The sequence below is a fragment of the Phyllopteryx taeniolatus genome, chromosome 10 (genome assembly GCF_024500385.1).
Source record: "Phyllopteryx taeniolatus isolate TA_2022b chromosome 10, UOR_Ptae_1.2, whole genome shotgun sequence".
Taxonomy (NCBI): Eukaryota; Metazoa; Chordata; class Actinopteri; order Syngnathiformes; family Syngnathidae; genus Phyllopteryx; species Phyllopteryx taeniolatus.
Window position 1 is genome coordinate 14,788,893 of NC_084511.1, and position 27,912 is coordinate 14,816,804.

The 27,912-nt window shown below is 40.7% G+C and overlaps 1 protein-coding gene across 1 annotated transcript; it reads left to right on the forward strand.

The window, feature by feature from the left end:
* The first annotated feature begins 101 nt into the window (after positions 1-101).
* atp7a (ATPase copper transporting alpha) lies at positions 102-27,859 on the forward strand. The gene is made up of 23 exons (XM_061787342.1): positions 102-396; positions 2,089-2,212; positions 3,620-4,124; positions 5,145-5,921; positions 6,038-6,268; positions 6,347-6,510; positions 6,705-6,866; positions 7,011-7,087; positions 7,709-7,931; positions 8,018-8,251; positions 8,334-8,425; positions 12,983-13,110; positions 13,265-13,419; positions 13,504-13,638; positions 14,241-14,435; positions 15,370-15,552; positions 15,632-15,845; positions 15,916-16,062; positions 16,144-16,286; positions 19,926-20,129; positions 24,138-24,255; positions 25,330-25,432; positions 25,507-27,859. The coding sequence occupies exons 2-23, from the start codon at positions 2,093-2,095 to the stop codon at positions 25,778-25,780; spliced, it is 4,584 nt and encodes a 1,527-aa protein (XP_061643326.1). The 5' UTR covers positions 102-396; positions 2,089-2,092; the 3' UTR covers positions 25,781-27,859.
* The last annotated feature ends 53 nt before the right edge of the window (positions 27,860-27,912 follow it).

The window sequence follows — 27,912 nt, forward strand, 5'->3', positions numbered from 1 at the left end:
TTTATTTCGGCACTCTTGGTCTGCCATAAGATTTTATTCCGTCATCGTGTCATTACAAATGATGTAGCCTGTAAAACAAAAATCGGGGTCACAATCGCTATCACGGTTGCCATGGATTTTTCTGGTTCAGCCACGCCCATTTGTAGTGACGTCGCACGGTAGCAGTCCGTCAGTCACGTCGTTATGAGAAAAGGAAACAAAAGAGCTCGACTGCGTTGAGGTTTGTCACAGTGACAAGCAACTATTTTTGGAGACTATTATTAAGAGCAGTTTCCTCGACGCGCAGACAATGCTGAGACAACTCGTCTGCATTGTAGCACGCAAGGAAGGGTGACGACAAGAAGCAAGGTGGCTAATGCTACTCCCCTAGTAGCTGACTGCCACTTTAGTTTTAAGGTAAGAACTTCGTGTTTCCATTTTTAATTGTTAATTTTTTTACTTTTTGGTCGACTTTATTTTGTACTGGCACTTCCTTCCAATAAAGATTGAGTTCGGTTTTTACACCGCAGCTTACTAAATAGTGAAGTCGTACACAATGTGTTTTCTTCAGCGTAGCAAGTCAGCAAATAGCCTTCCTGTTTGCTCAGTGTTTCCTCACATTCGGGGTGAAACCAGCACCGATTTTCTTTTGAATCATCAATCGAAGAATAACTTCAGATTTCTGTACCGTCACTCATTTGCTGCCATATTCAAACAGGTAATTACTGTCGTCTGTGGTCCTTTGTACCATTCCCCTGATGACTAACTTTAAACAAGTAGTTCTGTTTATACTAGACTTTACGCCGATCTGATCGGTGTGATCGGTATCGACCGATAATTAGCATTTTATAATAGTCATAATAATAGTCATAATTCGCCGATCCGGTCAATGACGTCATCGATCGGCTCCGCACAAGACATTTAACTCCGCGTCGCCGTCGCGTATGAATCCAAAAGCTAGTTTTTTTAAGCCATGTCACGTGTCTTGTGGCGCAGTACTGTAACTATCTGACGGCCAAGAAAGTTGTTTTCATTCTTGTCGGTGTGGGACAATTTTGCGGTGTCTCAGACAAACAACACGTAAGTTATTTGCAGTCTGTGCAGAACTGAAGTGAGTTAGAGTAAGTATTAATTAAAGTAATTTAATTGCAAAATAAAGTAAATTAGCCGGCGCGGTGAGCAACTGGTTAGCACATCTCCCTCACAGTTCTAGGGACTGGGTTTCAAATCCGGGCCCCGCCTGTGTGGAGTTTGCATGTTCTCCCCGTGCCTGGGGGGTTTCTCCGGATACTCCAGACTACAAGTAACGAAATTTGCGGATAATTAATGGCCATTGAAAATAATTTCATTTTAAAGCATTCCGAAGATGTGTTCTCCCCGTGCCTGCATGGGTTTTCTCCGGACACTCCGGTTTCCTCCCACATCCCAAAATCATGCATGGTAGGTTGATTGAAGACTCTAAATTGCCCGTAAGTGCGAATGTAAGTGTGAATGGTTGTTTGTTTGTATGTGCCCTGCGATTGGCTGGCGACCGGTTCAGGGTGTAGCTGGTATAGGCTCCAGCAGCCCGCGACCCTATTGAGGATAATTGGCAAAGAAAATGGATGGAATAAAGTAATGTAATTACAGTAAGTTAGCACCCATTATTTCTCTAATGTTGATTTGACCTAAACTTATGTCAGTGGACAATCCTTGAATGCCCCCTTGAGGTCATTGATTTTTTTCTCTTTTGTCTAAAATGCTAGAGAATAATTTTGAGTTGGGGTGGGCTTCAGCACGCCCGCGACCCTATGAGGATAAGCGGTACAGAAAATGGATGGATGGATGAATACAGTACACAAGTATATACAATAAATGAACAAGTCATACAGTACACAAGTATATACAATGAATGAAAAAGTCATGTAAATGGACACATTACTCCATCTTGTGATCAGATCAGTAATCGTTTTTTTTTAAACTTGCTGATCGGTGATCAGCCCCAAAAATCCTGATTGTGGAAAGCCTAGTTTTTATACCTTGTCTTCCTTTGTACTATTCCCTTAATGGCTTGAGTTTAAACACTGTTATGTGAATGTTTGCCTGATGAAAGTTGTCCTTTTGTTTTAGAATCATGACACAGGAAGGCAGTGTGTGTGACGTCACCCTTGGTGTGGGGGGCATGACTTGTGGCTCCTGTGTCCAATCCATAGAGCAGAAAATTGGTTCTCTGCCAGGTGTAATACACATAAAGGTAATTAGTATTTGTTCATTTAATAACTGATTTCATCTCACCACCAGCAGTGTGCAGACCTATGACACAAATGCTTTCGGTTCAAACCACAAACTTAATCACGTTGTGATAATTCTTAAAATCTGAACACATAGGGATTGAGATTTCTGTTTGTATTAAACTGATCAAAGATGACGTTTTGCAGCGCATTCTTGACTAGCCAGGCCAATTTTGATTTAAAACCAGGTAATAGCAATGTAGCCACAAGGGCTAAATTGCAGTAATTGAGGCCTGTTTTTTTTGTTTACCCCCAGGCCGAGATTAAATGACAAAGATAATGTAGTTGTATGTTCAAGATGGAGTTCTGCCCTTTGCAGGACTCTGACAGCCGGTCGATACGCCGCACCCACAGGAAATGTTATTTGTCTTTGTCTTTTTACAGAATCTCGGCCCTCTTATGGTAATCTATATAGATGTGGTATTCTTAGACCTTAGTCCCAATTCTCATTGAAACAAAAACAAATGTCTTATCCAGAGTGCTAAACCTCCACTTTGCTTTGCAAGGTATCACTGAGTCAAATGATCCCTCCAGTGTGTCACATGTTTCTGCTTTCTAAAAGAAGAGAACAAGGATCATCATGTTGTTAAAAGCATGTGGACCCAGTTTATAATCTTTCTTTCATACTGTAGTAATAATGTAGATAAGATAGTCTTTCAGTTGGCGTTAATTTGAGCCTGAAATGACATTTAGTGAAAATGTACAGTAAATGTAGTATTTATGGTTCCATTTTAAAAATGGCCCTTATCTGAATAAAATGAGTAAAAACTTACAGAAATATTTTAACACCCACTGTTTGTGTTTAGTCTCATGTTCTTCATGTAACACCCCTGGTTGAGGCTGTTCTTCTTGTGGAAACTAGTGTCACCCAAAAAAGCAAAAGATGCCCTGCACGTTACTTATGTGATGCTCGTTGAACTGCGCCGTAAGATATGCTGAGGTGCTCGAGATCATGCCTAATGGTGGTTCCAACTATGACGTTTAGAGGCGTGTTTTTCCATCACAATTTGGATTGTAAACTTTATTCATCAAGTTTCTAATGAAATACTGGGGTATCGTTACCTTTTTCTATTCACTTTATCCTGCCTTGCTTAAGTAGTAAATGCACTTTCACGCTGTGTTGTTCTCAGCAACACCATGAGGACAATTTCTGTAATTTCTCTTTTTTAATTAGTCGTTCTTCTTGTCATTACACATCACAAGTACAAGTCAACGAAATACATTAGGCATTTCGTTGCTTTGCTGCCTACTTGAAAAATGGTTATGAATTTTATTGACAAAAGTCTCCAAACCAATCGAACGAAATTTTTATTGAATTTTGTAAATCCTTTTGAAAGTCATTTCAACACCTGGTTGTTCTTATTTTGTAGGTCTCTTTAGAGCAGGCGAATGCCACAATCATTTTTAATGACAGCCAACAGAGCGTAACATCCCTGTTAGAGGCCATCGATGACATGGGGTTTGAATCAAGTTTATCTACGTCCGGCGCGACCACGCCCGTTTGCACTGACACCCAGCTGATCCCAACATCAGGACTGACGTCTGCAGCTCGAAGGGAGGCTATGGAGATGCTGTCTCAGATTCCAGGAGTACTGGATGTCAGAGAGAGTCAGACGGAAGAGGGCCTCACCGTCACCTTTGCCTCGTCTTTGACAGCAGTGAAGGAGCTCACTGAAGTCATTTTGAGCCTCTCGCCATCTGAGAATGCCACTCCTAGCAGCCCTGTGCCCAAAGACTTGCGCATATCGTCATCTCACAACACCGAAACCAGAGCAGCGCTCTTGAAGATGAGCATTGAAGGCATGACCTGTCATTCCTGCACCACCACGATTGAGGGGAAGATTGGAAAATTGAAAGGGATTGAAAAGGTCAAAGGTGAAACCTAATTATTGATCATGCTGTTTAATACACTGTCATTGTAGTTTTCACTGGTGTCGAACTGCACTGAATCCTAATGAGAGCTGTAGCCAAAATGAGTCAACACAATAGGCAAAGCAAGGGAAATTTATTTATATAGGTAACTCAATGTGCTTTACATGGTTAAAAACATTTTAAAAACAAAGAGAAAAAGACATTTAAGAAACAAAGTACGGAAAAATAAAAGACCGCTTTCTAAAATGTCTAAAAGGAATTATGGTGCAAGAAAGATCATTTTAAAAAAATGGAAATGCTCTAAAATGCTTAGTCATAAGCATGAGGAAAAAAAGAATAGTTTTCCACCTGTACTTAAAAACATTCACACTTGGAGCTGACTTCACTTCTGTTGGCAGCTTATTCCATTTGTGTGCAGCATAATGGCTAAATGCTGCTTCACCATCTTTGCTTTGGATTCTGTGCTCCTCCATTTGAACTGAGTCTGTCGATCTCAGAGCCCTACTGGGTTTGTATTCCATTAGTATGTCTTTAATGTATTCAGGACCTAAACCATTTAGTGATTTATAGACCAGTAGCAGAACCTTAAAATATATTCTAAAGGTGACAGGGAGCTAGCGTAGAGGCTTAAGAATTGGAGTAATATGTTCTGATCTCTCTGTTCTGGTCAGATCCCGAGCTGCAGCCTTCTGAATGAGCTGCAGCTATTTAATGCTCTTTTGGGGGAGTCCAGTCAGAAGACCATTAGAATAGTCAAGTCTAATGGGGATAAAAGCATGCATTAATTTCTCGTGGTCTTCTTGGAACATGAAACCCTTCACTCTGGATATGTTCTTCAACTGGTAGAAGGCTGAGACAAAGTTTTCAGGATTAGTTATATAACACTAGTACATGAATACTAAATATGGCTGTGAGAATGTAAATTAAAACTGACCATTATTCTTGTCTTTTGTAGAAGCTGAAGATTTTATACAGCCTGCGGCTCTGTTGACATTTGTTTTTCCACTCTCTAATTTTTCACAGTAATTTTAGATTCTCAGGAAGCTACGATTGTGTACCTGCCTTACCTCATCAGTGTTCAGACCATCATTGACCAGATTTCTTTGGCCGGCTTTAAGGCCTGTGTAAAGTCTAAACCACGCCCTCTGCAATTGTCCATTGGTGAAGTTGAACGTTTTGCTGATTCTCAAAAAACAAGTGCTTCTTTGCCATTAGACACTTCTCAAGAGACAGAAATCTTTATTGACGCGACTCTGGTGGCGCTCAGGGTGAAAGGCATGCACTGTCGATCCTGTATGGTCTATATCCAAGACAATATCTCCACGTTACCTGGTGTATCCTCTGTGGTGGTCTCTCTCGAGGAGGAGAAAGCCTCAATCTGCTTTGATCCACTGAAAGTCACAGTGCCTCAGTTGCAGCAGGCAATTGAAGCACTTCCTCCGGGGAACTTCAAGACTCAACCCTGGGACTCTTCTGGGCTTCTAAGCCCTCCAGCAAACTCCCCTCCACCTGCTTTATCTTCACCTCAACCGTTTGAAGGATTCCTGGCCAAACCTGCTGTATCCCAATCTTGTTTTATCCAGCCTCTGGCATCCATGGCCAAGATTCACATTGAGGGCATGACATGCAATTCCTGCGTCCAGTCAATAGAAGGCATGATGTCTCAGAGGAAAGGTGTGATGTCAGCCCACGTCTCTCTGGCCGATCAGCAGGGCTTTTTTGAATATGACCCCCTGTTGACCTCCTCAGAAGAGCTGAGGGATGCCATAGAAGATATGGGCTTTGATGCCTCCATACCCGGTGAGACAATCATCATCATCATCAATTTTAATAGAATAATGAAATTCTGCTGTAATACTGTAATGTTATATTATTGTTAATCAAGTTTTTTTCCTGCAATGATTTGTTGCCCACAGAGCCCAATCCCCTCCCAACTGTGTCATGTCCCAGAGTCCTCAAGTCTTCAAGTGTAGCACCAATGAAAGATAAGGAACTAGACAGCAGCCCCCTCAAACAGATCCCCCTGGATTGCAAAAGGGACAAGAGAGACAAGAACTCAAGTGCCGACAAGTGTTTCATCCAGATTCGAGGCATGACCTGCGCGTCATGTGTGGCAAACATTGAGCGAAACCTCAAAAATGAATCTGGTCGGTAACATTATGTAGAGAACATGTTTTCTTTTAAATTGAATCTTTTTTAGACTTCAAAATATTCATTTTTTGCAGGTATCTACACCGTTCTGGTAGCATTAATGGCTAGTAAGGCCGAGGTGCGGTATAATGCCGAAATGATCGACCCTGTGAAGATTGTAGAGTGTGTGAACGAGCTCGGCTTCTCTGCCTCAGTCATGGAGAATTATGAAGGTTCAGATGGAAACCTGGAATTAGTGGTGAGTTATATGTCAGTTGTTTATTCAACACTGTAATTACATACACAATAATAAAAAAAAAAATCCATATATAGTTGAAAAAGATGACTGTAATGCAGAGGTCGTCAACTACTGGGCCGCAGTAGTGTTAAATCATTTCACGTCACCTTGTTAAACCTCTGTACCTTTCGTCTGTTTATTCCACCTATTTCCAGGTAAGGGGAATGACTTGTGCTTCATGTGTTCACAAAATCGAATCCAGCCTTATGAAAGAAAATGGGATTATATATGCCTCTGTTGCCTTAGCAACCAACAAAGCACACATTAAGTACGACTCCGAAGTGATAGGACCACGAGACATCATCAAGCTGATTAGGGTACGACACTTCTTCGGTGCTGTTCAGTATTTGTATTTGTTCAATAGTTGTCAGTTGGAATGAAAATTAATTTACTTTTAAGATAAAGCTGGAGGTTGAATTTTCAAACAAATTTAAAAAATCAATGCTGTATTGTGTTTTTAGAATTTGGGTTTTGAAGCATCACTGGTGAGAAGGGACCGTGCTGCCAGCCACTTGGACCACAGCAAAGAGATACGACAGTGAGAAGAATTTTGCAACAAATGCAAAATCTTAACAAAACTGTCTTTGCTCTACATAGTTTGGAATTCTGAGACTGAAGTACTAAAAATCAATCCCACATTTAAAACATTTTGCTACTTTCAAAAACCTAACAACAGTGTATTTACGATAACTCGCAATTGCTTTCCACTTTTTTGATCAATTAAACACAGACTCACACAGCAGCTATAAATAAACTGATGACTGAATAAATATTTTAAATACATTGTACACAAGATAAGAGAAAATAAGTCAATTGAAAATCAAATGTTATAGTTGTTAAAATAATAATATAATTGAACTGAAAGCCTGTCTGTGAAGGTAAATCTCAAGTTCACATACGTTTTGAGGGGCCACAAGAAGGCTCTTCCAGAGACATGATCCAAAATAGATGAGGAAAAAGATGCCCTTTTGGGAGTTCTAGTAGTTATAGTTCTAGTGCTCAGTTGCCATAAGTTAAAAAAGATGAACAAAATCTAAGTCCCATGAAATGAAGACCTGTTACCGGGCGCATGAGATTTTAGCATCCTTTATATGAATTTGGGGAAAATTCATTATATTGATGTTTCTCTGAGTAACTTCAAATGTTTCTGCTCTCTGAGGTGGAGGAAGTCTTTCCTGGTGAGCCTAATATTCTGTTTGCCGGTGATGGGTATGATGATATACATGATCATCATGGACCACCAGATGAACGTTTCACACCAGCACAACGCCACGGCCGAGGACCTCAACCTCTTCCATGCCACCATGTTCCTGGAGAGACAGTTGCTCCCAGGCCTCTCTGTCATGAACCTCCTCTCTTTCCTCTTTTGTGTGCCTGTGCAGGTGAGTCATAAGGTTTCTTACCTTTTCCTCCACCTGTGTGTGTAGATCAGTGGCTGAAGCCTTTCTTATAAGTCTTCTCTATTTAGTTCATTGGCGGTCGCTACTTCTACATTCAAGCCTACAAAGCAGTGAAACACAGATCTGCCAACATGGACGTGCTTATAGTCCTGGCCACCTCCATAGCCTTCACATACTCCTCCATCGTACTAATAGTGGCCATGGTGGAGAAAGCAAAAGTCAACCCCATCACCTTTTTCGACACACCACCTATGCTCTTTGTCTTCATCTCCATGGGACGCTGGTTGGAACAGATAGCCAAGGTTGAAATTATTGATAAGACATTGAATGTACCATGTGGAATTGCAGTAGCCCATATATTTTTCTCTGTATTTCTTCCTTTAGAGCAAAACGTCTGAGGCTCTTTCCAAGCTCATGTCTTTGCAAGCCACTGAGGCCACAGTGGTCACTCTCAATAGCGATTCATCCATTCTAAGGTATTGCTTGCTTGTGATCCTTTTGGTCACTCACTGTGTAAATGTTTGCCCTTGGCTAAGACCAATATGATGCAACAGAATCTCCATATTTGACATTCTCCACAGGATTACAGTGCTGTGAAAAAGTGTTTCTTTATTATTCTTATATTTTTGCATAGTTTCCCCACTTTAATATTGAAGTTCAATAATATTCTCTCAAAAGTCTTGGGAATCATTCAGTTGGTTTTATTTTTTGCAAAAGACGAGCCTTTGTTCTTTTTGGTCAGTAGTGGTTTTCGCCTTGGAACTCTACCATGGGTGCCATTTTTGCCCAGTCTCTTCCTTATTGTTGTGTCATCAACACTGACTTTAACAGTGACCTGAAGTTCTTTAGAAGTTGTTCTTTGTGACCTCCTGGATGAGGCATTGCTGTTCTCTTGTGGTAATCTTTGTAGGCCGGCCAATCCTGGGTAGCTTCACCCGTGTTCCATAATTTCTCCATTTGAGGTTCATGGCTCTCCCTATGGTTCGGTGGAATCCTAAAACTTCAGAAATGGCTTTTGTAACCCTTTCCAGACTGATTTATGTTAATTGCTTTATTTCTTGACTGTTCTTGAATTTGTTTGGTTCGTGCTATTTTCTTGCAGCTTTTTTTTAGATCTTTTTCATACTTGTTCTTGTCAGACAGGTTCTGTTTAAAGGTCAGAGGACAAAGATTTAAAAACATTTATTGAAAAAGGAATACGTGACCAGTGGATAGAAACGTGGTCAGCTATGGGTGCCTAGCAAGCATTCCAAACTGTGCTGATCACTTAGAACCGGCGTGAGAAAGACTTAGCAGAAAGAATTGAATACAGAGGTAGAGGCTGAAACCAGCTGCAGTGCCAACCTTTTTTCCTACGGCTATTGGGACCTCAACCACCAGCAAGAAAACTAATCTCGCAGGTGCCGCGGTGAAGCGGCGCAGAGAAGAGGTGAGCATTTCCTTGTATATATCTACCGACTCTATTATGGTTACTATGGACTGGGGAGTAGGAAAAAAAGACCCACGCAATACTTTTCAGTACCATCGTCTGTACTTTTTTCTACATGACAAGCCAACAGACACGGCAAAGACTTTCTGTGCGGCGTGTTATAACGCTACTCGAGCGAGGGGCACACAATATATAGGAATACTGCATACTATGTAAAAGCTTGTGCCGTATCACTGAAACATATATGAATATATAATACGTGTAGTCGTGCTAAAAAATCTTGGTACTCTTGGCGTGCCATTGTTTAAAGCCATGACTGGATAAAAAGACATGCTTTTGACATACCGTCACATCGAGCCAGTGGCCACTCTCTTTTTCTGTTATACACCTGCTACTTGGCTGCTCGTCGTCGTCACTGTTCCGACCTCCTGATCGGCTCAAACACGTACGATTTGACGATGCCAAGTTCAGTTGGGTGCTCCTGTATGTCGAAATGCTCCTCCTCCTCATATTCCAACACGTTGCTCGCCAATGTGTATAGAGTGTAGCGCGCTGTGTTTGTCAATTACGACGTCACTTCTGGTAGCCCTTGTGGTGGATAGAATAACCACACCGCGGTGTCTTGAGCTTCGGGTATGTTCGGGGAGGACTCAATATGCGTCATAAAAACCTCATTTTTAGCTAAACAATGATTGAAAACTTGCTGGAAGTTGCATGCATGTATTACATATAAATGCAAATATGAATTTTAACTGACCCCAGAGCTGCTTGTCATCTGACCTTTAAGTGATTTCTTAATTGAACAGGTCTGGAGGTAATCAGGCTTGGGTGTGATCAGTAAAAATTAACCAGAAGTTGTGATTACCCACAATAAATTAATGATTTAACAAGTGGGGTAATTACTTTTTCACACAGGCCCAGGTAACTTTGAATAGTTTTTATTTTTTTGCCCTAAATGAAATAACAATTTAAACCAGCATTTTAAGTTCACTTGGGTTATATTTGTCTGATATTTAAATTTTTTTGATGATCTTTAACATGAAAGTGGGGAAACTTTGCAAAAATATTAGAATTTGAGAAGGGGGCCAACACTTTTTCACGGCACTGTATATAAAACTCTCATCCAAAAGCCCCACAAAACTAGTTATTGTACCCCACCGGGAAACCCCCAATGGGTACTATAGATCTTAAAATGTTTTGGTGCACAGAACACATTTGGCTTTTGTTTAGATTTTGTGTGTTTGTCACAGTACATGAGCTCTTAACATGGCAAAAAATATATTTGTTAATTTCGAGAAATTAGAGATTCTTTTTTTCTTTGTTTTTATGTAATTCAAGACAGTTTCATTTGAACTGCAGGTCGTAGTAGCGTGCATTAAGGGCATGCCATGGAGGAAATAATTATTTGATATCTCACTGATTTTGTAAGTTCACCCACTGACAAAGACACTATCATTCTATAATTTTAATGGTAGGTTTATGTTAACAGTGAGCGACAGAATATCTAAAAGAAAATCCAGAAAATCACGTTTTAAAAAAAAGATACAAATGTCTGCATTTCATTTAGTGAAATATTTCATCATCTACCAACAATAAATCTGGCTTCCACAAACTAGTCCTCTCACTTTAAGAGAGTACTCCTAATCTAAACCCGTTAGCTGTGTGAAAGACACCTATTTCAACTTGTTACCAGTAGAAAGACACCTGTCCACAGAATCACTCAATTAGACACCCAACGTCTCAATCATGGTTAAGACCAAACCTTCTAAGGACATCAGGGACAAGATTGTAGACCTGCACAAGGCTGGAATAGGCTACAAGACATTGGCAAGAGGCTGGGTAAGAAGGAGACAACTGTTGGTGCGATAATTAGAAAATGGAATAAACATAAAATGTAACCTTGTGGGGGGTATCAATGATCAGAACTACACGGGAGGAGCTTGTTAATGATCTCAAGGCAGCCGAGACCACAGTTACCAAGACAAATATTGGTAACACACTACACCGTAATAGATTAAAATCCTGCAGCGCCTGTAAGGTCCCCCTGCTCAAGAAGGCACATGTACAGGCCCGTCCGAAGTTTGCCAATAATCACCTGAATGATTGCGAGAAGGTGATGTGGGCACATGAGACAAAAATTGAGCTGTTTGTAATCAATTTGACTGGACTGTGTTTGGAGGAAGAATAATTAAGACTATGACCCCAAGAACACCATCCCCACTGTCAAGCATGGAGGTTGAAGCATTATACTTTGGGGGTGTTTTTCTGGAAAGGGGGCAGGTAAACTTCACCGCATCGAGGGAAATGTGGATGGAGCCTTCTACTGTGAAATCCTGGGTGACCACCTCCTCCTATCAGCCGGAAAATTTATAATGGGTCGTGGATGGGGCTTCCAGCACGACGATGACCTAAGGCACACAGCCAAGGAAATGAAAGAGTGGCTAATGCAGAAGCACATTAAGGTCATGGAGCAGCCTAGCCAGTCTCTAGACTTAAATCCCATAGAAAATCTGTGGAGGGAGCTGAAGCTTCCGAGTTGTCAAGGCACAGACTCCAAACCTTATGGATTAGGAGAGAATCTGCAACGAGGAGTGGTCCTCTGTACTGGCCAATAAGGGGTTCTCCACCAACTACCAAGTTATGTTTTGATAGGGGATCAAATACATATTTCCCTCAGTTTGCAAAATAATCTACCGTATTTTTCACACTATAAATCTCAGTTTTTTTCATAGTTTAGCCGGGGGTGCGATTTATACTCCGGAGCGATGTATATGTGAAATTATTAACACATTATTATATAATTTCACGTTATTTTCACACTGACAACCGCAAGAGGGCGCTCTAGGCCTGTGCATCTACCTGCTACTTCTGTACCTCTGAAAATTGATCATTTCAACATTAGCGGTAACGTTAGCTGAATGTGCCTGTTGTTCTCTATTCAATTTTTTATTATAAATTGCCTTTCAAGATGAAATGTCTGTTCTTGGTGTTGGATTTTATCAAATAAATTTCCCCAGACAAATGCAATTTATAGTCCAGTGCGACTTATGTTTTTTTCCTTCTTTATTATGCATTTTTTGGCTGGACCGACTTATAGTCCGGAAAATACGGTAAATTTTACGTTTTATGTGATTTTCTGGATTTCCTTTTTGATATTCTGTCTCTCCCTGTTAAAATACACCTACCATCAAAATGATTAATTCATGTCTTTGTCAGTGGGTAAACTTACATAATGAATGAGGGATCAAATAATGATTTCCTCCACTGCGTGTTAGAACTGAACTGTATTGTACTGAAAGTTACTTGATTTAGCTACAGTAGGTCCAAATATTAGGAACCAATCTCAATATGATGCAGTAGTTCTGGCCTATTGTATACATCAGCCACAATTATGAACATATTGTTAAATGAATAGCTCCCTGACAGTGTCAATCAAAACTTTAATTATTTTTTTGTAAAGGCAGAATATTTGATACAGCTTTTTCTCCATTATCATTTTACTGTAAAAGTGGGCAGGATGTTGTGCCCATATACAATATCTATAGAGTCGTCTACAAGCACGCAATTCTTGTTGACTCGGTCTTTCCCTGTGGCTTGTTTCCAGTGAGGATCAAGTGGATGTTGAGCTGGTGCAGAGGGGTGATGTGGTAAAAGTAGTCCCTGGTGGAAAGTTTCCAGTTGATGGCAGAGTTCTTGAAGGACATTCCATGGCGGATGAGTCTCTCATCACAGGTTGGTCTCACTGTAAAAAAGCCAAGTAGTTGTAACTTTCAAATTTAGAGCTCAAAACTGGAAAGCTGATTGCATTTAAATTTTGAGCTTGAAATTGGAAAGCTAATTACAATAGACGGGTTCTTTCTGACCAACTGTTGCTTTGAAACTCTAGGTGAGGCCATGCCCGTGACAAAGAAGCCAGGGAGTGTTGTGATTGCAGGCTCCATTAACCAGAATGGCTCTCTGCTGGTCAGCGCTACACATGTTGGCATGGACACCACGTTGTCACAGATTGTCAAACTAGTTGAAGAGGCTCAGACCTCAAAGGTGCGTCATGGGATTCTGGATCTGGCCTGTATGCTCTTTCTTCCATGTGATTAGGGCGTCTGATTCTCTGTGTTTCTTTTTTAGGCTCCTATCCAGCAGTATGCTGATAAGATCAGTGGCTACTTTGTACCCTTCATCGTCGGCGTGTCAGTCCTCACTTTGATTTCCTGGATTGTAATTGGGTTCCTCGATTTCCCTCTTGTGGAAAAATACTTTCCTGTGAGTGTTCTGGTGATTTACTGTATTTTCTCAAATATGGCAATCAATTAATTGCCTGTTATCTGAATAGACAAACAAGCTGCACCTCAGATCTCAGATAGAATCCTTTTTCACCCAGGCATAAAAAAAAAAAAAAAGTTGGTCCACTAAGTGTGATTATTTATTCTAATACATATTATAGTGTAAATACTGAATATTATATATCTATTTTTTAATTTGTATTTTTATATTAATACTTTATATTATTAATCATATTAAATACAAGATATATATATCATTAACATTTGTGAACAGAAATGATAAAAATGTGATTTATATTTAATATTCCTATATTAGACTTTCACTTTTTTAACTGAACTACTTGGAAATTTTTAATTTTCCACAATATTCCAATTTATTCAGATGCATCTACATTACCTGATAAATCCAAATCCTTTATTTTTATTTTTTTTAATATATACTTTTAGAACATGGCTGCTAATGTGCCACTTATCCATTGATGCTCTTCTGCTCTTGTCCAACCTTTTTAAAGGTTCCTGCAAAAATAGGGTTGGAAATGTTTGCAGTTCAGTTTGGTAAAATGTTCCCGTTACTCATTGCAGGGTTACGACAAGAGCATTTCCAGGACAGAGGCAGTGATTCGCTTCGCTTTCCAGGCCTCCATAACTGTGTTGTGCATTGCTTGCCCCTGCTCCCTCGGTCTGGCGACCCCAACGGCTGTCATGGTGGGCACTGGGGTTGGAGCCCAAAATGGCATCCTGATAAAAGGAGGTGAACCTCTGGAAATGGCACATAAGGTGTGTTAATAACAGTACTCAGGCATGCGTGTTGACAATACATATGGTAATGTGCAAAAGTCTTAGTCCTTCCATTCATTTCTAAACCGCTCAGGCTGGTTGACTGGGAACTAGGACCTATCTCAGCTGACGGTGCAAGAGGCGGTGCTCACTGTGGACTGGTTGTCAGTCAATCGCAAGGCACCTATAGACAAACAAGCACTCACATTCACACATATGGACGATTTAGTCTTAATAAACTGGAGTACCCTGAGAAAACCCACAAAGCAAGGGGAGAAGGGGTTCCCCAAGTAGCAGATGAAACGAAAGAGTCCAGGAGATGTGTTGAGATATGTTGTTTATTCTAATTTGAAGGTGTTTTATTGACCAGATTTTCTATCTGCGATATTACACAAAAATGTTTGCCAAAAAAAGCAACGTTATCTGACACACACACACACAAATTCTTCAAAACCCATCATCTGATTTTCAAAATTCTTGGTGCGTTGTACTTAGGTTGAAGCGGCCATTCCAGCCAGCATTTTGACAGACTGTCATTTTTGGGAAATATTTTCACGTTGCTGCTCTCAGGGAGGCCTCTGCTCTGATTCGAATCCGAAACCTTGTCAGGCGGACATGCTAACCACAAGTCCACCATGCTACACAGGAAAATACAATAGATGTAAGCACACTCTAGATTGGTCACTAGGCAGTCCGAGGCAAGTCTTGGGTTACTACTGGTTTAATTGACATTTTTCCAGAGCAGTCATTTTGAAACTTTATTGAGGGATGTTGCATTAACAGTTCTGCCTGGGTGTAATTCTAGCTGTATTGGGTGATTTTCTAACACAATCCTAAGACTTTTTAACAATACTGTAGATGCTTCTAGATTCCTGGGCAAATACTGTCGAAGGTTTCTCTGTTTAAATGACTAAAAGCAAACATAATTTCACAGGTCCAATCAGTGGTGTTTGATAAGACCGGGACCATTACATATGGCGCTCCAGACGTTATCCAGGTCAAAATAGTTGTGGAAGGTAACAAGATGCCTCGCTCTCGGCTGCTCGCCATCGTGGGCACAGCAGAGAACAACAGCGAGCACCCTCTGGGAGCGGCTATCACCAAGTACTGCAAGCAGGTTGGTTTTAACCTAAACCATTTAAGTGCTGTTTTCTGAGCACTAGCATAGGTGACAATACATTACCATGTGCATGCAGGAGCTTGGCACAGACTCGCTCGGCATGTGCACAGACTTCCAGGCCGTGCCGGGCTGCGGCATCCGGTGTCTGGTCACCAACACAGAGATGCTGTCAAAGCATGGAGACAGCGACAGCGAGGACAACAACCAGCGCAACAGCATGCTTGTTCAGATGAGCGACACCCTCATGTCCACCAGCTCCCATCCTCTTATCATGGACCCACAGCCACTCAGTACGCCACATTTCCAACACTCATTTTCTACTCTCTGTTATGGTGTTAATTAAGTGTTGTGTGTCTTTAGGCCTGGCCCAGACTGCAAGCTACATCGTCCTCATTGGCAATCGTGAGTGGATGAGGAGGAATTGTCTGCAGATCCCGCATGATATCGATAATGCCATGACCGAGCATGAGCGCAGAGGACGCACCGCCGTCCTGGTTGCTGTAGACAGTGAGTACAGAAAGTAAAAACACAAGAATGTTACAGATTTAAAATATGAAAAGAAAATGTTTAACTTTAGCTGCCTTTTAGATCTGCTGTGTGCCATGATAGCCATAGCGGACACAGTGAAACCGGAAGCTGAGCTGGCAGTCCAAACTCTGACCAGCATGGGCTTGGAGGTTGTGTTGATGACGGGAGATAACAGCAAGACGGCACGGGCCATTGCTGCACAGGTGGGCCTCAGTCACAGAAATGTGTTATCTCTGTGGCTGCATATTCATTTTAATACACATTGGCGCTCATCAAGCCTTTCGGGAAAATGTGCCATCACCATTATAAATAATGTCACACTAAAATTCTGTGTGTGGTTGCAAAGGGGTGGAACATTTCCAGAAAGTTTTTGGTAAATTTCCATGGAAAGTTTAGCTGGGAAATTTGGAAAGTAACCATATGACACATGACAAGCATAGATACAAACCTTTTGTTTTGTCATGGTTAGACATGCAAGCAAATAATACAATTAAAAAGTATGACATTTTAAGTTTGAAATATTTTATTGAATAACCATTTATTTCATTGAAGAACAAAATCATGTTAAATGTTGTGTTAAATATTACTCATCCCGCAGACCCAACAGATTCATAAAATTTTTTTATTCACAACATTAAATGAAAAGAGCCTCTCTCCTTTCAAAAAGGTCTAGGTCAAGGGTTTCAAACCTAGGCCACAACTGGGTCGTTTTTTTCATGCACCGCCACAATTTTTTATTTGTTTTTATGTATACATTTACAAGGTACGTGGATAACTGCACTTTCTTTCTGAATATTTCCCGCTGTATTTTGCATGGTGTGACGAGTCAGTTGAGGTTGTCAAGATTTCCGGATGGAAGCAGAAATTTATAGACATTTAAGATGATTTATAGAGCTTAACAGAGTTATTTTTTGGGGGGGAGACTAAGCCTGAAAACGCTTATTAGTGGTTTATCCCCACTTATTCAAGAGTTATTTGGGGTTCGAAAAAAAAATGTGCCCCCCCAATGCAATTATAATGGCTGTCAATTATCTCTGGATTTTCACTATTTGTGGTCCGGCCCGGTCCCAATCATCCACAAATCGCGGGGTTCAACTGTATATAGATCCATTTTGATCTGTAAGTTGCACATGTGAAAATTAGAAAATGTATTCATATATGCACTCATAGTGTTGAAATTGCAATCGTTTGGTAAGAAATGTTGTTTTTGTTAAAAAGTTTCAGATTGCTCATGTGATTTGAAACTAGACTTTACGCCGATCAGATCGGTGTGATCGGTATCGGCCGATTATTAGCATTTTATGCTGATCGGCTTTCATGTCATCATCGATCGGCTCCGCAAAAGACATTTAACTCTGTGTTGCCGTCTCGTATGAATCCAAAAGCTAGTTTATTTTTAGCATTGTCTTGTGGCGCAGTACTGTAACTATCTGACGGCCAAGAAAGTGTTTTTTTTTTTTTTTTTTTTTCAATCTTGTTGGTGAAAAAAACACATCCTCTGTGTGGGACTATTTTGCGGTGTCTCAGACAAACAACAAGTTAAGTTATTTGTAGTCTGTGCACAGCTGAAGTACGTCGTGGGGAATGTCAACTAAATGCTTCAAAACAACAAATTTGATCGGGCACCTGTAGAATGTACACAAGGAGGAACATGCCGCGTTCACGCAACGCAGCATGGTGGGGGAAGGAAAAGCCAAACGGACGCAAACTCTGGACAACACCCGTACATATAGCCGGGACAGTGAGAAAGTTAGAGTAAGTGTGTCATTAAAAGTATTAATTAAAGTAATTTAATTGCAAAATAAAATAATTTAATTACAGTAAGTTAGCACCCATTATTTGTGTCATGTTGTAATGTTGATTTGACCGAAACCTATGTCAGTGGCCAATCCTTGAATGCCCCCTAGAGGTCATTGATGTTTTCACTTTTGTCTAAAATGCTAGAGAATAATTTTGAGCTGGGATGGACTCCAGCATGTCCGCGACCCTAGTGAGGATAAGCGGTACAGAAAATGGATGGATGGATACAGTACTCAGTATACAGTACACAGGTATATACAACCCCAATTCCAATGAAGTTGGGACGTTGTGGTAAACATAAATAAAAACAGAATACAATTATTTGCAAATCACGTTCAACCTATATTTAATTGAATGCACTACAAAGACAAGATACGTAATGTTCAAACTGATAAACGTGATTGTTTTTAGCAAATAATCATTAACTTAAAATTTTATGGCTGCAACACGTTCCAAAAAAGCTGGGAAAGGTGGCAAAAAAGACAGGTGTTTGATGAGCATTCCTCAACTTTCTCAGTTTGGAACATCCCACAGGTGAACAGGCTAATTGGGAACAGGTGGGTGCCATGATTGGGTATAAAAGGAGCTTCCCTGAATTGCTCAGTCATTCAAAAGCAAAGATGGGGCGAGGCTCACCTCTTTGTGAACAAGTGCGTGAGAAAATAGTCGAACAGTTTAAGGACAATGTTCCTCAACGTACAATTGCACGGAATTTAGGGATTTCATCATCTACGGTCCATAATATCATCAAAAGGTTCAGAGAAATCACTGCATGTAAGCGGCAAGGCCAAAAACCAACATTGAATGCGCGTCACCTTCGATCCCTCAGGCGGTACTGCATCAAAGAACGACATCAATGTGTAAAGGATATGGGGCACATGGGCTCAGGAACACTGCAGAAAACCAATGTCAGTAAATACAGTTCGGCGCTACATCCGTAAGTGCAACTTGGAACTCTACTATGCAAAGCAAAAGCCATTTATCAACAACACCCAGAAACGCCGCCGGCTTCTCTGTGCCCGAGCACATCTAAGATCGACTGATGCAAAGTGGAAAAGTGTTCTGTGGTCCGACGAGTCCACGTTTCCAATTGTTTTTGGAAATTGTGGACGTCGTGTCCTCCGGGCCAAAGAGGAAAAGAACCATCCGGATTGTTATGGATGCAAAGTTCAAAAGCCAGCATCTGTGATGGTATGGGGCTGTGTTCGTGCCAATGGCATGGGTAATTTACACATCTGTGAAGGCACCATTAATGGTGAAAGGTACATACAGATTTTGGAGAAACATATGCTGCCATCCAAGCAATGTCTTTTTCATGGACAGCCCTGCTTATTTCAGACAATGCCAAACCACATTCTGCACGTGGTACAACAGCGTTGCTTCGTAGTAAAAAAGTGCAAGTAGTATGCTAGATTGGCCTGCCTGCAGTCCAGACCAGTCTCCCATTGAAAATGTGTGACGCATTATGAAGCGTAAAATGCGACAACGGAGACCCCGGACTGTTGAACAGCTGAAGCTGTACATCAAGCAAGAATGGGAATTCTTCACCTACAAAGCTTCAACAATTAGTGTCCTCAGTGCCCAAACGTTTATTGAATGTTGTTAAAAGAAAAGGTGATGTAACACAGTGGTAAACCTGACCGTCCCAGCTTTTTTGGAAAGTGTTGCAGCCATACAATTCTAAGTTAATGATTATTTGCTAAAACAATCAAGTTTATCAGTTTGAACATGAAATATCTTGTCTTTGTAGTGTATTCAATTAAATATAGGTTGAACATGATTTGCAAATCATTGTGTTGTATTTTTATTTAAGTTTAACACAATGTCCCAACTTAGGAATTGGGGTTGTACATAAAAGTTGGTTGTTTTAGTCAGAATTCTGCTAAAATGTATTTTCCCCAACTATATTTACGGTAAGTTCTCTATTAATAGCCAACTTTTAATTTCATCAATTCCTGGTTAATTCTATTTGAAAATTAATACAATTTTGCAGTCATAAATCTAAATATGGAACCCACTTGCATGTCTTCTCCCTGCCTCAGGTGGGCATCAGGAAGGTGTTTGCGGAGGTGCTGCCCTCCCACAAGGTGGCCAAGGTGGAGCAGCTGCAGCAGTCGGGAAAGAGGGTCGCCATGGTGGGCGACGGCATCAATGATTCACCCGCTCTGGCCATGGCAGACGTCGGCATTGCCATTGGAACCGGCACTGATGTGGCCATCGAGGCAGCTGACGTGGTCTTGATTAGGGTGCGAACGTTTTGCTCTTATGCTCTCATAAAAAAATTTGCCATTCTGATTAGAACTGTTAGAGAAGTGCTGTTTTGGTTCCAAGTTTATTTCCTTAAGAAAATACCTCTGGAGCCATCAATCAAAACTGAACTTTATTATGTTTGTAAAGGCAGAATTGTTGGATACAGATCCTGTATTGGTTTTGAGCAGTGTTGGGCAAACTTTATTGCTCAAGGGTCACATTTGATTTTGAAAATGGAAGGTAATTTGTAGATGAAGTATAAAAAAATTTGAAAATGGATGGATGGATAGTTTAAATGTGTGACATACCGTCGTCGGGAGGAAACCCCGTATGTCCAAATATGGTCAATGTAATTCATTCATTCATTTTCTGTACCGCTTATCCTCATTAGCGTCGCGGGCGTGGTGGAACCTATCCTAGCTATCTTCGGGCGAGAGGCGGGGTACACCCTGACCTGGTCGCCAGCCAATCGCAGGGCACATATAACAAACAACCATTCGCACTCACATTCACACCTACGGACAATTTAGTGTCTTCATTTAACCTACCACCCATGTTTTTGGGATGTGGGAGAAAACTGGAGTACCCGGAGAAAACGCGCGCAGGCACCGGAAGAACATACAAACTCCACACAGGCAAGGCTGGATTTGAACCCGGGTCCTCAGAACTGTGAGTCAGATGTGCTAACCAGTCTTTCGCCGTGCCGTTGGGCAATTTCCTATTTTTTCATAAATCAGTCTGTCCCAACCTAATCTGTTATTTTACACATTAGCCAATTTAAAGTGTTGAAAATAGCTTGAGAACAAATCTATCAATGCTCTTGAACGCTCAACTGTTGGAGAAGTGTTATAAAACTCTGCCTCTTCCCTTAGTCTGCAGGAGCCGTGCAGCATAATTGTCGCCGAGATTGAAAGTCTGGATGTTTTTTAATAGACAATAACAGTTTAAAATAGTTACGTTAGATACATTTGAGTGGGGCTCGTTTTGTTAAAATCGATCGCAATATGCTTTGTTGCAGAAGGAAGCCCGTGAGCCGTAAAGGTAAATTTGTATAATATGCAAGTAAAATATCCGTCTAATACGTGGGGTTTGTCAATAGACCTTTGAAAAAACGTTTGAGAAGATGATGTGACATAGTCGTTCGCTTTTGTGAAGTGTTAAAGGCTTTTTGTACGGTTTTGGTCTCTGCTTACTGTGATGTGGACAGCTGGTGCCCAGTGACGCATCCATCAATTTGAATTTAAGACAGCGCAATAATTTTTTTTATAAAGAATATTACATTTTGTGCCTGAACATGATTTTGGAGCAGTGTTGCGTTGTTAGTGCGCAAGGCTAAACAGTGGGTATGGAAAGTATTCAGACCCCCTTAAATTTTTCACTCTTTGTTATATTGCAGCCATTTGCTAAAAACATTTAAGTTCATGTTTTTCCTCATTAATGTACACACAGCATCTCATATTGACAGAAAAAAAGGAATTGTTGGAAGTTTTGCAGATTTATTAAAAAAGAAAAACTGAAATATCACACAGCCAAAAGTATTCAGACCCTTTGCTGTGACACTTATATATTTAACTTGGGTGCTGTCATTTCTTCTGATCATCCTTGATGGTTCTACACCTACATTGGAGTCCAGCTGTGTTTGATTATACTTATTCGACTTGATTAGGAAAGCCACACACCTGTCTATACAAGACCTTACAGCTCATAGTGCATGTCAGAGCAAATGAGAATCATGAGGTCAAAGGAACTGCCTGAAGAGTTCAGAGACACAATTGTGGCAAGGCACAGATCTGGTCAAGGTTACAGAAAAAAATCTGCTGCACTTAATCTTCCTTAGAGCACAGTGGCCCGCATAATCCTGAAATGGAAGACGTTTAGGATGACCAGAACCCTTCCTAGAGCTGGCCGTCCGGCCAAACTGAGCAATCGGGTGAGAAGAGCCTTTGTGAGTAAGGTAAAGAAGAACCCAAGGGTCACTGTGGCTTCGCTCCAGAGATTCAGTCGGGAGATGGGAGAATGTTGTAGAAAGTCAACCATCACTGCAGCCCTCCACCAGTTGGGGCTTTATGGCAGGGTGGCCCGACAGAAGCCTCTCCTCAGTGGAAGACACATGAAAGCCCGCATGGAGTTTGCTAAAAAAAACACCTGAAGGACTCCAAGATGGTGAGAAATAAGATTCTCTGGTCTGATGAGACCAAGATCGAACTTTTTGGCCTTAATTCTAAGCGGTATGTGTGGAGAAAACCAGGCACTGCTTATCACCTGTCCAATACAGTCCCAACAGTGAAGCATGGTGGTGGAAGCATCATGTTGTGGGTGTGTTTTTCAGCTGCAGGGACAGGGAGACTGGTTGCAATCGAAGGAAAGATGAATGCAGCCAAGTACAGGGATATCCTGGACAAAAACTTTCTCCAGAGTGCTCAGAACCTCAGACTTTCCAACAAGACAATGACCCAAAGCACACAGCTAAAGTAATGAAGTAGTGGCTTCAGAACAACTCCGTGACTGTTCTTGAATTGCCCAGCTAGAGCCCTGACTTAAACCCAATTAAGAATCCCTGGAAAGACCTGAAAATGGCTGCCCACCAACCTGACAGAACCGGAGAGCATCACTAAGGAGGAATGGCAGAGGATCACCAAATCCAGGTGTGATAAACTTGTTGCATCATTCCAAAAATAGGGTGCTGCGTGTTCATTAATGAGAGAGAAAAATGAACGCAAATTGCTGCAATATAACAAAGAGTGAAAAATTTAAGGGGTTCTGAATACTTTCCGTATCCACTGTATGATAGCAATATAATGTATAATACCAACTTGAATGAAGCGGTATTTGGCAACTCAAGCAATATGGTGTTTTGTTTTTTCCTAAATATTTGTCATTTTGGAGGTGCCAGAATTTGAACAGACAGTGGGATATGTCAATTTTTCCATCCATCCATCCATTTTCTGAGCCGCTTATCCTCACAAGGGTCGCGGGAGTGCTGGAGCCTATCCCAGCTATCATCGGGCAGGAAGCGGGGTACACCCGGAACTGCTTGCCAGCCAATCGCAGGGCACATACAAACAAACAAACAAACATCCGCACTCTCGTTAACACCTATGGGCAATTTAGAGACTTCAATTAACCTACCATGCATGTTTTTGGGATGTGGGAGGAAACCGGAGTGCCTGGAGAAAACCCACGCAGGCACTGGGAAAACATGCAAACTCCACACAGGTGGGGCCGGATTGAACCCCGGTCCTCAGACCTGTGAGGCAGACGCTCTAACCAGTCGTACACCGTGCTGCCTTTTCCCTTTTTATTATGTAGAATTCATTGTTATTCAAATAAATGTATTGAATGCATTTTACTGTAAAAGTAGTTCATTTCATGAATATTATCCATCCGTTTTCTGTACCGCTTATCACCACTAGGGTCGCGGGTGTGCTGGCGCCTATCTCAGCTGACTTCGGGCGATAGGCAGGGTACACCCTGAACTGGTCGCCAGCCAATCGCAGTCACTAATATATTTAGTTTTAATTACAATATACTGTATGTCTATTAACTGATTTAATTTGATGAATGAATGAGACAAATACATTTTAATTAACCAAGTTTAGGAGAAAAAAACAAAACAAATTAATGCAACAAAAATTACACAACTGTGGATAATGTAAATTCTTGATGGGCTGGTAGAGAGAATTAACCAATTTTAGCAGAAAAAAAACAAACAAACAAACAAATTAATGCAAAAAAAAAAAATTACACGACTCTGGATAATGTAAATTTTCGATGGACTGGTATTGAGAATCTGCTTTGAGCAATCTTGTCATTTCTGTGTGTAACTGAAGAGAAAACGTTGAGCTTATAATACATATATTTACACTTAATTTTGTTGATTGACTTTTTGATGTGCAAATCTCAAATGTGGTAAACCTTTTTGTCATTTGTTTGAAAAAGCTCGTGTGTAGAATACTACTCTTCATACGAGTGATTTATTTATTTATTTCTCCTTGTGTTGATAGAATGACCTGCTGGATGTGGTTAGCAGTATCGACCTCTCGAAAAAGACAGTCAAGAGGATCAGGATCAACTTTGTCTTTGCTCTCATCTACAATCTGGTTGGCATTCCCATCGCTGCAGGTAAAAGACCACAGCCATGTGTCTGATCGCAAAGGGCCTCAACAGCTCTGGAAACCAAAGATTGTGATTTGTACACTAAAATATAACTTGACAAAATGCTGAACAATCTTCATCTCAACAGTAAATGTTCAAGTAAGAAGTATGCGTGTGCATGAAATGGATATAGAAAAGTCTACACACCCCTGTTCAATTTCCTGGTTTCTGTGATATAAAAACATGAGCCAAAGATCAATCATTTCGTCACTTTTTCCACAATTAATGTGACCTATAATCTGTGCAACTCAATTGGAAAAAAAAATATTTTAGAGAGGGGAAGTAAAAATAAACAACTGCAATAATCTGGATGTATGCACAGTAAATGTTCAATGTTTGTACCGTGTGTGTGTGTATATGTACTTAAACATTTAAAGTTCGTTATTTTTTTAACCTTTATTCTGATTTTCATTATTCTTCAATTGTTTTTTTCTCATTAAGGCTGTAAATCTATAAATGTACAGTACGTTTTTATTCTTGTAATATTACACATTTATTCACTTAAGAATATTACTTAAGTCTCATAAATTAGATTTGTTTCCCTGTAAAATGCTGAGTTTTTCCCACCTAATATTCAGGTTTTATCCTTGGCTTTTCATATGTTCTCATAAATCTAGAATTGAGTTTCTTGAAATATTTTTACTTTATTCCCCAACATTTAAATAATTTTTCTTGCAATAATACAAATGTATTCCCACAGTCTTGAGTCGATTGCTTTTTTTATTCTCACTCCAAATTTTTTTTGTAAAATGTATTTTTCCTCAGCCCATATTTCACTTTTATTCTTGAAACATTTTCTATCATGACTTTATTTTCCTTCTCATTGTTTTTGTTTTATTGTTGTAAAAAAAATATATTCATTTAAATAATAATACTACAAACATTTCCTGATTAAAACTTTCTCACTAGGTTGTTTTCAGAAAACGACAACTTTTCAATGTAAAATTACACCTTTCTTTAAAAGAATTTAATCTCAGCATCTTCACACTGTCACTCTGTTGAGATCAAATTCGTGTTAAATTGAAGCATGTGCGTCCTCAGGTGTGTTCCTTCCTGTTGGTCTGGTGTTACAGCCATGGATGGGCTCTGCTGCCATGGCGCTATCTTCCGTCTCTGTGGTTTTGTCCTCGCTTCTACTCAAGTGGTAATCTTCCCTGTGACATGCCTTTAAATCCGCATTCACGCAGTCCGCCTTCTCACTGTGCGCCTTTTGTTTAGCTATACAAAGCCCAGCGCAGAGAAGCTCGAGACCCGGCTGGGCAGCGACAGGCGGCATGGCAGCCTATCTGACGTCAGCGTCCACATCGGCATGGGCGAGCTACGGCGATCCTCGCCCAAGCTCAGCCTCCTCGACCGCATCGTCAACTACAGCCGGGCGTCCATCAATTCGCTGCGCTCTGACAAGCACTCGATCCACAGCCTGGCGCTCAGTGAGCCAGACAAACACTCGCTCCTGGTGGGGGAGCCTCCGTGCGACGAGGACGTCTGCTGAAGGACCCTGTCACAAAGTGCCCGAGGTAGCTGCGTTCTTCCCCCCTGTGCGTCTTCGCTAATGGCGCTGTCTGGATGGCATCACACTTAACTCCAAGAGAGCGTGTGGGCCTTCGTTCGGATCACGAGCACTTCAGAGCAAACCGGCTCATTTGCTCTTCTCTCCCATGTTTCTTTATGTTGAGGTCAGAGCCCTCTGGCATCCTCAGACAAGCCCTCCTACACGGCTATGTATCCAAAGACCTTTTCATGTTTTAGTTCTTTTTCATTCGTTGTTGTATATTATATTTATATTTAGCCGTATTTATCTTATGTTCATCTAAATCTATGTGGAAGATCCAAATGACACTTGAGAGTGAGTTGGAAACCGTGTTAGCCAAGTGCCAGTGGAAAGGCCATCGTGGCAAAGTCCAGCACATTCCAAAGAGAGCACCTTTGATCCGACAGCGCTCACGTGCATCCATGACGACGTATAGGCGTTCACTTTACTGGATGTAATCTGCTGTTATCTTGTTACATTTGTGCTGCTCATTGTCATGCAGTTTCTTCTTGATGTCACACAAGTGCATTTAGGCCATTAGTACTGGTCGCATGGCGTTAATGTAGTGTCATGTGTTACTGCTTCAAAGCTTCTTGTGTGTTGCATAAGTTGTGGCACATCTTACTATAATGGATGGTTTACTGTTAGGCTACATTACTGCTTTTTTTTTTCATGCTTCACTTTTGGCGCTATCTGCATTTTTTAAAGTCAGCATTTTGTCACACCAGAGTCCACGCCCTCTCTCTTTGGTTTTGCTGCTTTCCCAATGACGTGTCTGAACTCCACTGAGCATTATCACACCGGCCTGTCCAAGCAACGCCCACAGAGTGTCACATTCTGTGTACATGTACCGTTAAATAAAGTTAAGTGTGCCCTGAATGTTCTAAGTCAGAAGTGGGGAACCTAGGGCTATGACTCATAAAAACATTTAATCCGCAACAGCAACCCCCCCCCCCACACACAAAATGAGCCAAAATGCTCATAATTTATACTAAATTATAACATTAATTCAATGTTATATGTTTTTGTTGAAATTAGGATGAATTTGAAAAAACCTCCACCCCTGTTCTAAGATACTGTGCCTTGGGAGAAAAAAAAATAATTTAATGTAATCATGTTTTTTGTCACGTGCCTAAAGATGGCAGGTTCATCATTCACATAAAAATCACAGAGTCGGTGAACTGCACAACCAAACGCCATTTAATTTTTAGAAATACAGAATTCTTATGATTTACTCCTTCACATGATCACTTGAGCTGTATTTTTTATTAAATTTTTTGGGACAGTTTCCACTAGTTTGTGCAGTAGTTTGAGATGTACAGCATTCAAGAGGGATTATCTCTCATTGGATTCAATTATGTTAAGAAAATCAATGCAAGAAAAGTCAAGTAAACATTAAAATAGGAATTTTGTGCTACTCCCTCAGCTGGTCAAAGGTTAACTAAACAACATTGGTTGAAGGGTTACAAAAAAATGAAACAAAAGTGCAGCATTTCATGTCAGCATTCCAATATTGTGCTTTCGTGGACGAAGACTTGTCTGGAGCAGGAAAACGTTACATTCAGTTCACTTTGACGACAAGAACAGATGCCACTTCATACCAGCTGGGAACACCTCTCTGGAAACACTATTTAAATCAAGTTACTCGTACAATACACCAATAGTAGATTCAGAGACTATTAAACATCTTTACAGTGATCACACCATGATGATGAGCAATGGAATTGACATTCACAAACATTTGATTTAAACGTGCATTTGTTGGATTAAATTCGATATAGAAAATATCAATCTAGGTTTTCGCTTGTGATTTTTATTTTTCTATGTGTTGTTTTGTTTTTGCCATCCCTGATGTTTTACAAGTGGCCAGGTTCTCTGGCCAGATTTAGAATCATGTGCTGTATAAATTAAAGTGACCACTACAGTCCAGGTAGGCGAGATGGCGCCTGCTTATTTTGATATTAAATATCCTCCTTTGAGTCTTAAACTTTATGTAATACTGATAAAGCTTTCTACAATTAAATGACATGATGATGAGAACGTGTGAACCATCATAAGTGAGTACATTGGTCCTTGGTTTACAACAGATTTCT

Coding starts and splice junctions, on each gene's coding strand:
- atp7a (XM_061787342.1), top strand. CDS start 2,093: ATGACACAGGAAGGCAGTGTGTGTGACGTCACCCTTGGTGTGGGGGGC. Junction 8,252..8,333: donor GGTTGGAACAGATAGCCAAG/GTTGAAATTATT, acceptor TTCTTCCTTTAG/AGCAAAACGTCTGAGGCTCT. Junction 8,426..12,982: donor AGCGATTCATCCATTCTAAG/GTATTGCTTGCT, acceptor GCTTGTTTCCAG/TGAGGATCAAGTGGATGTTG.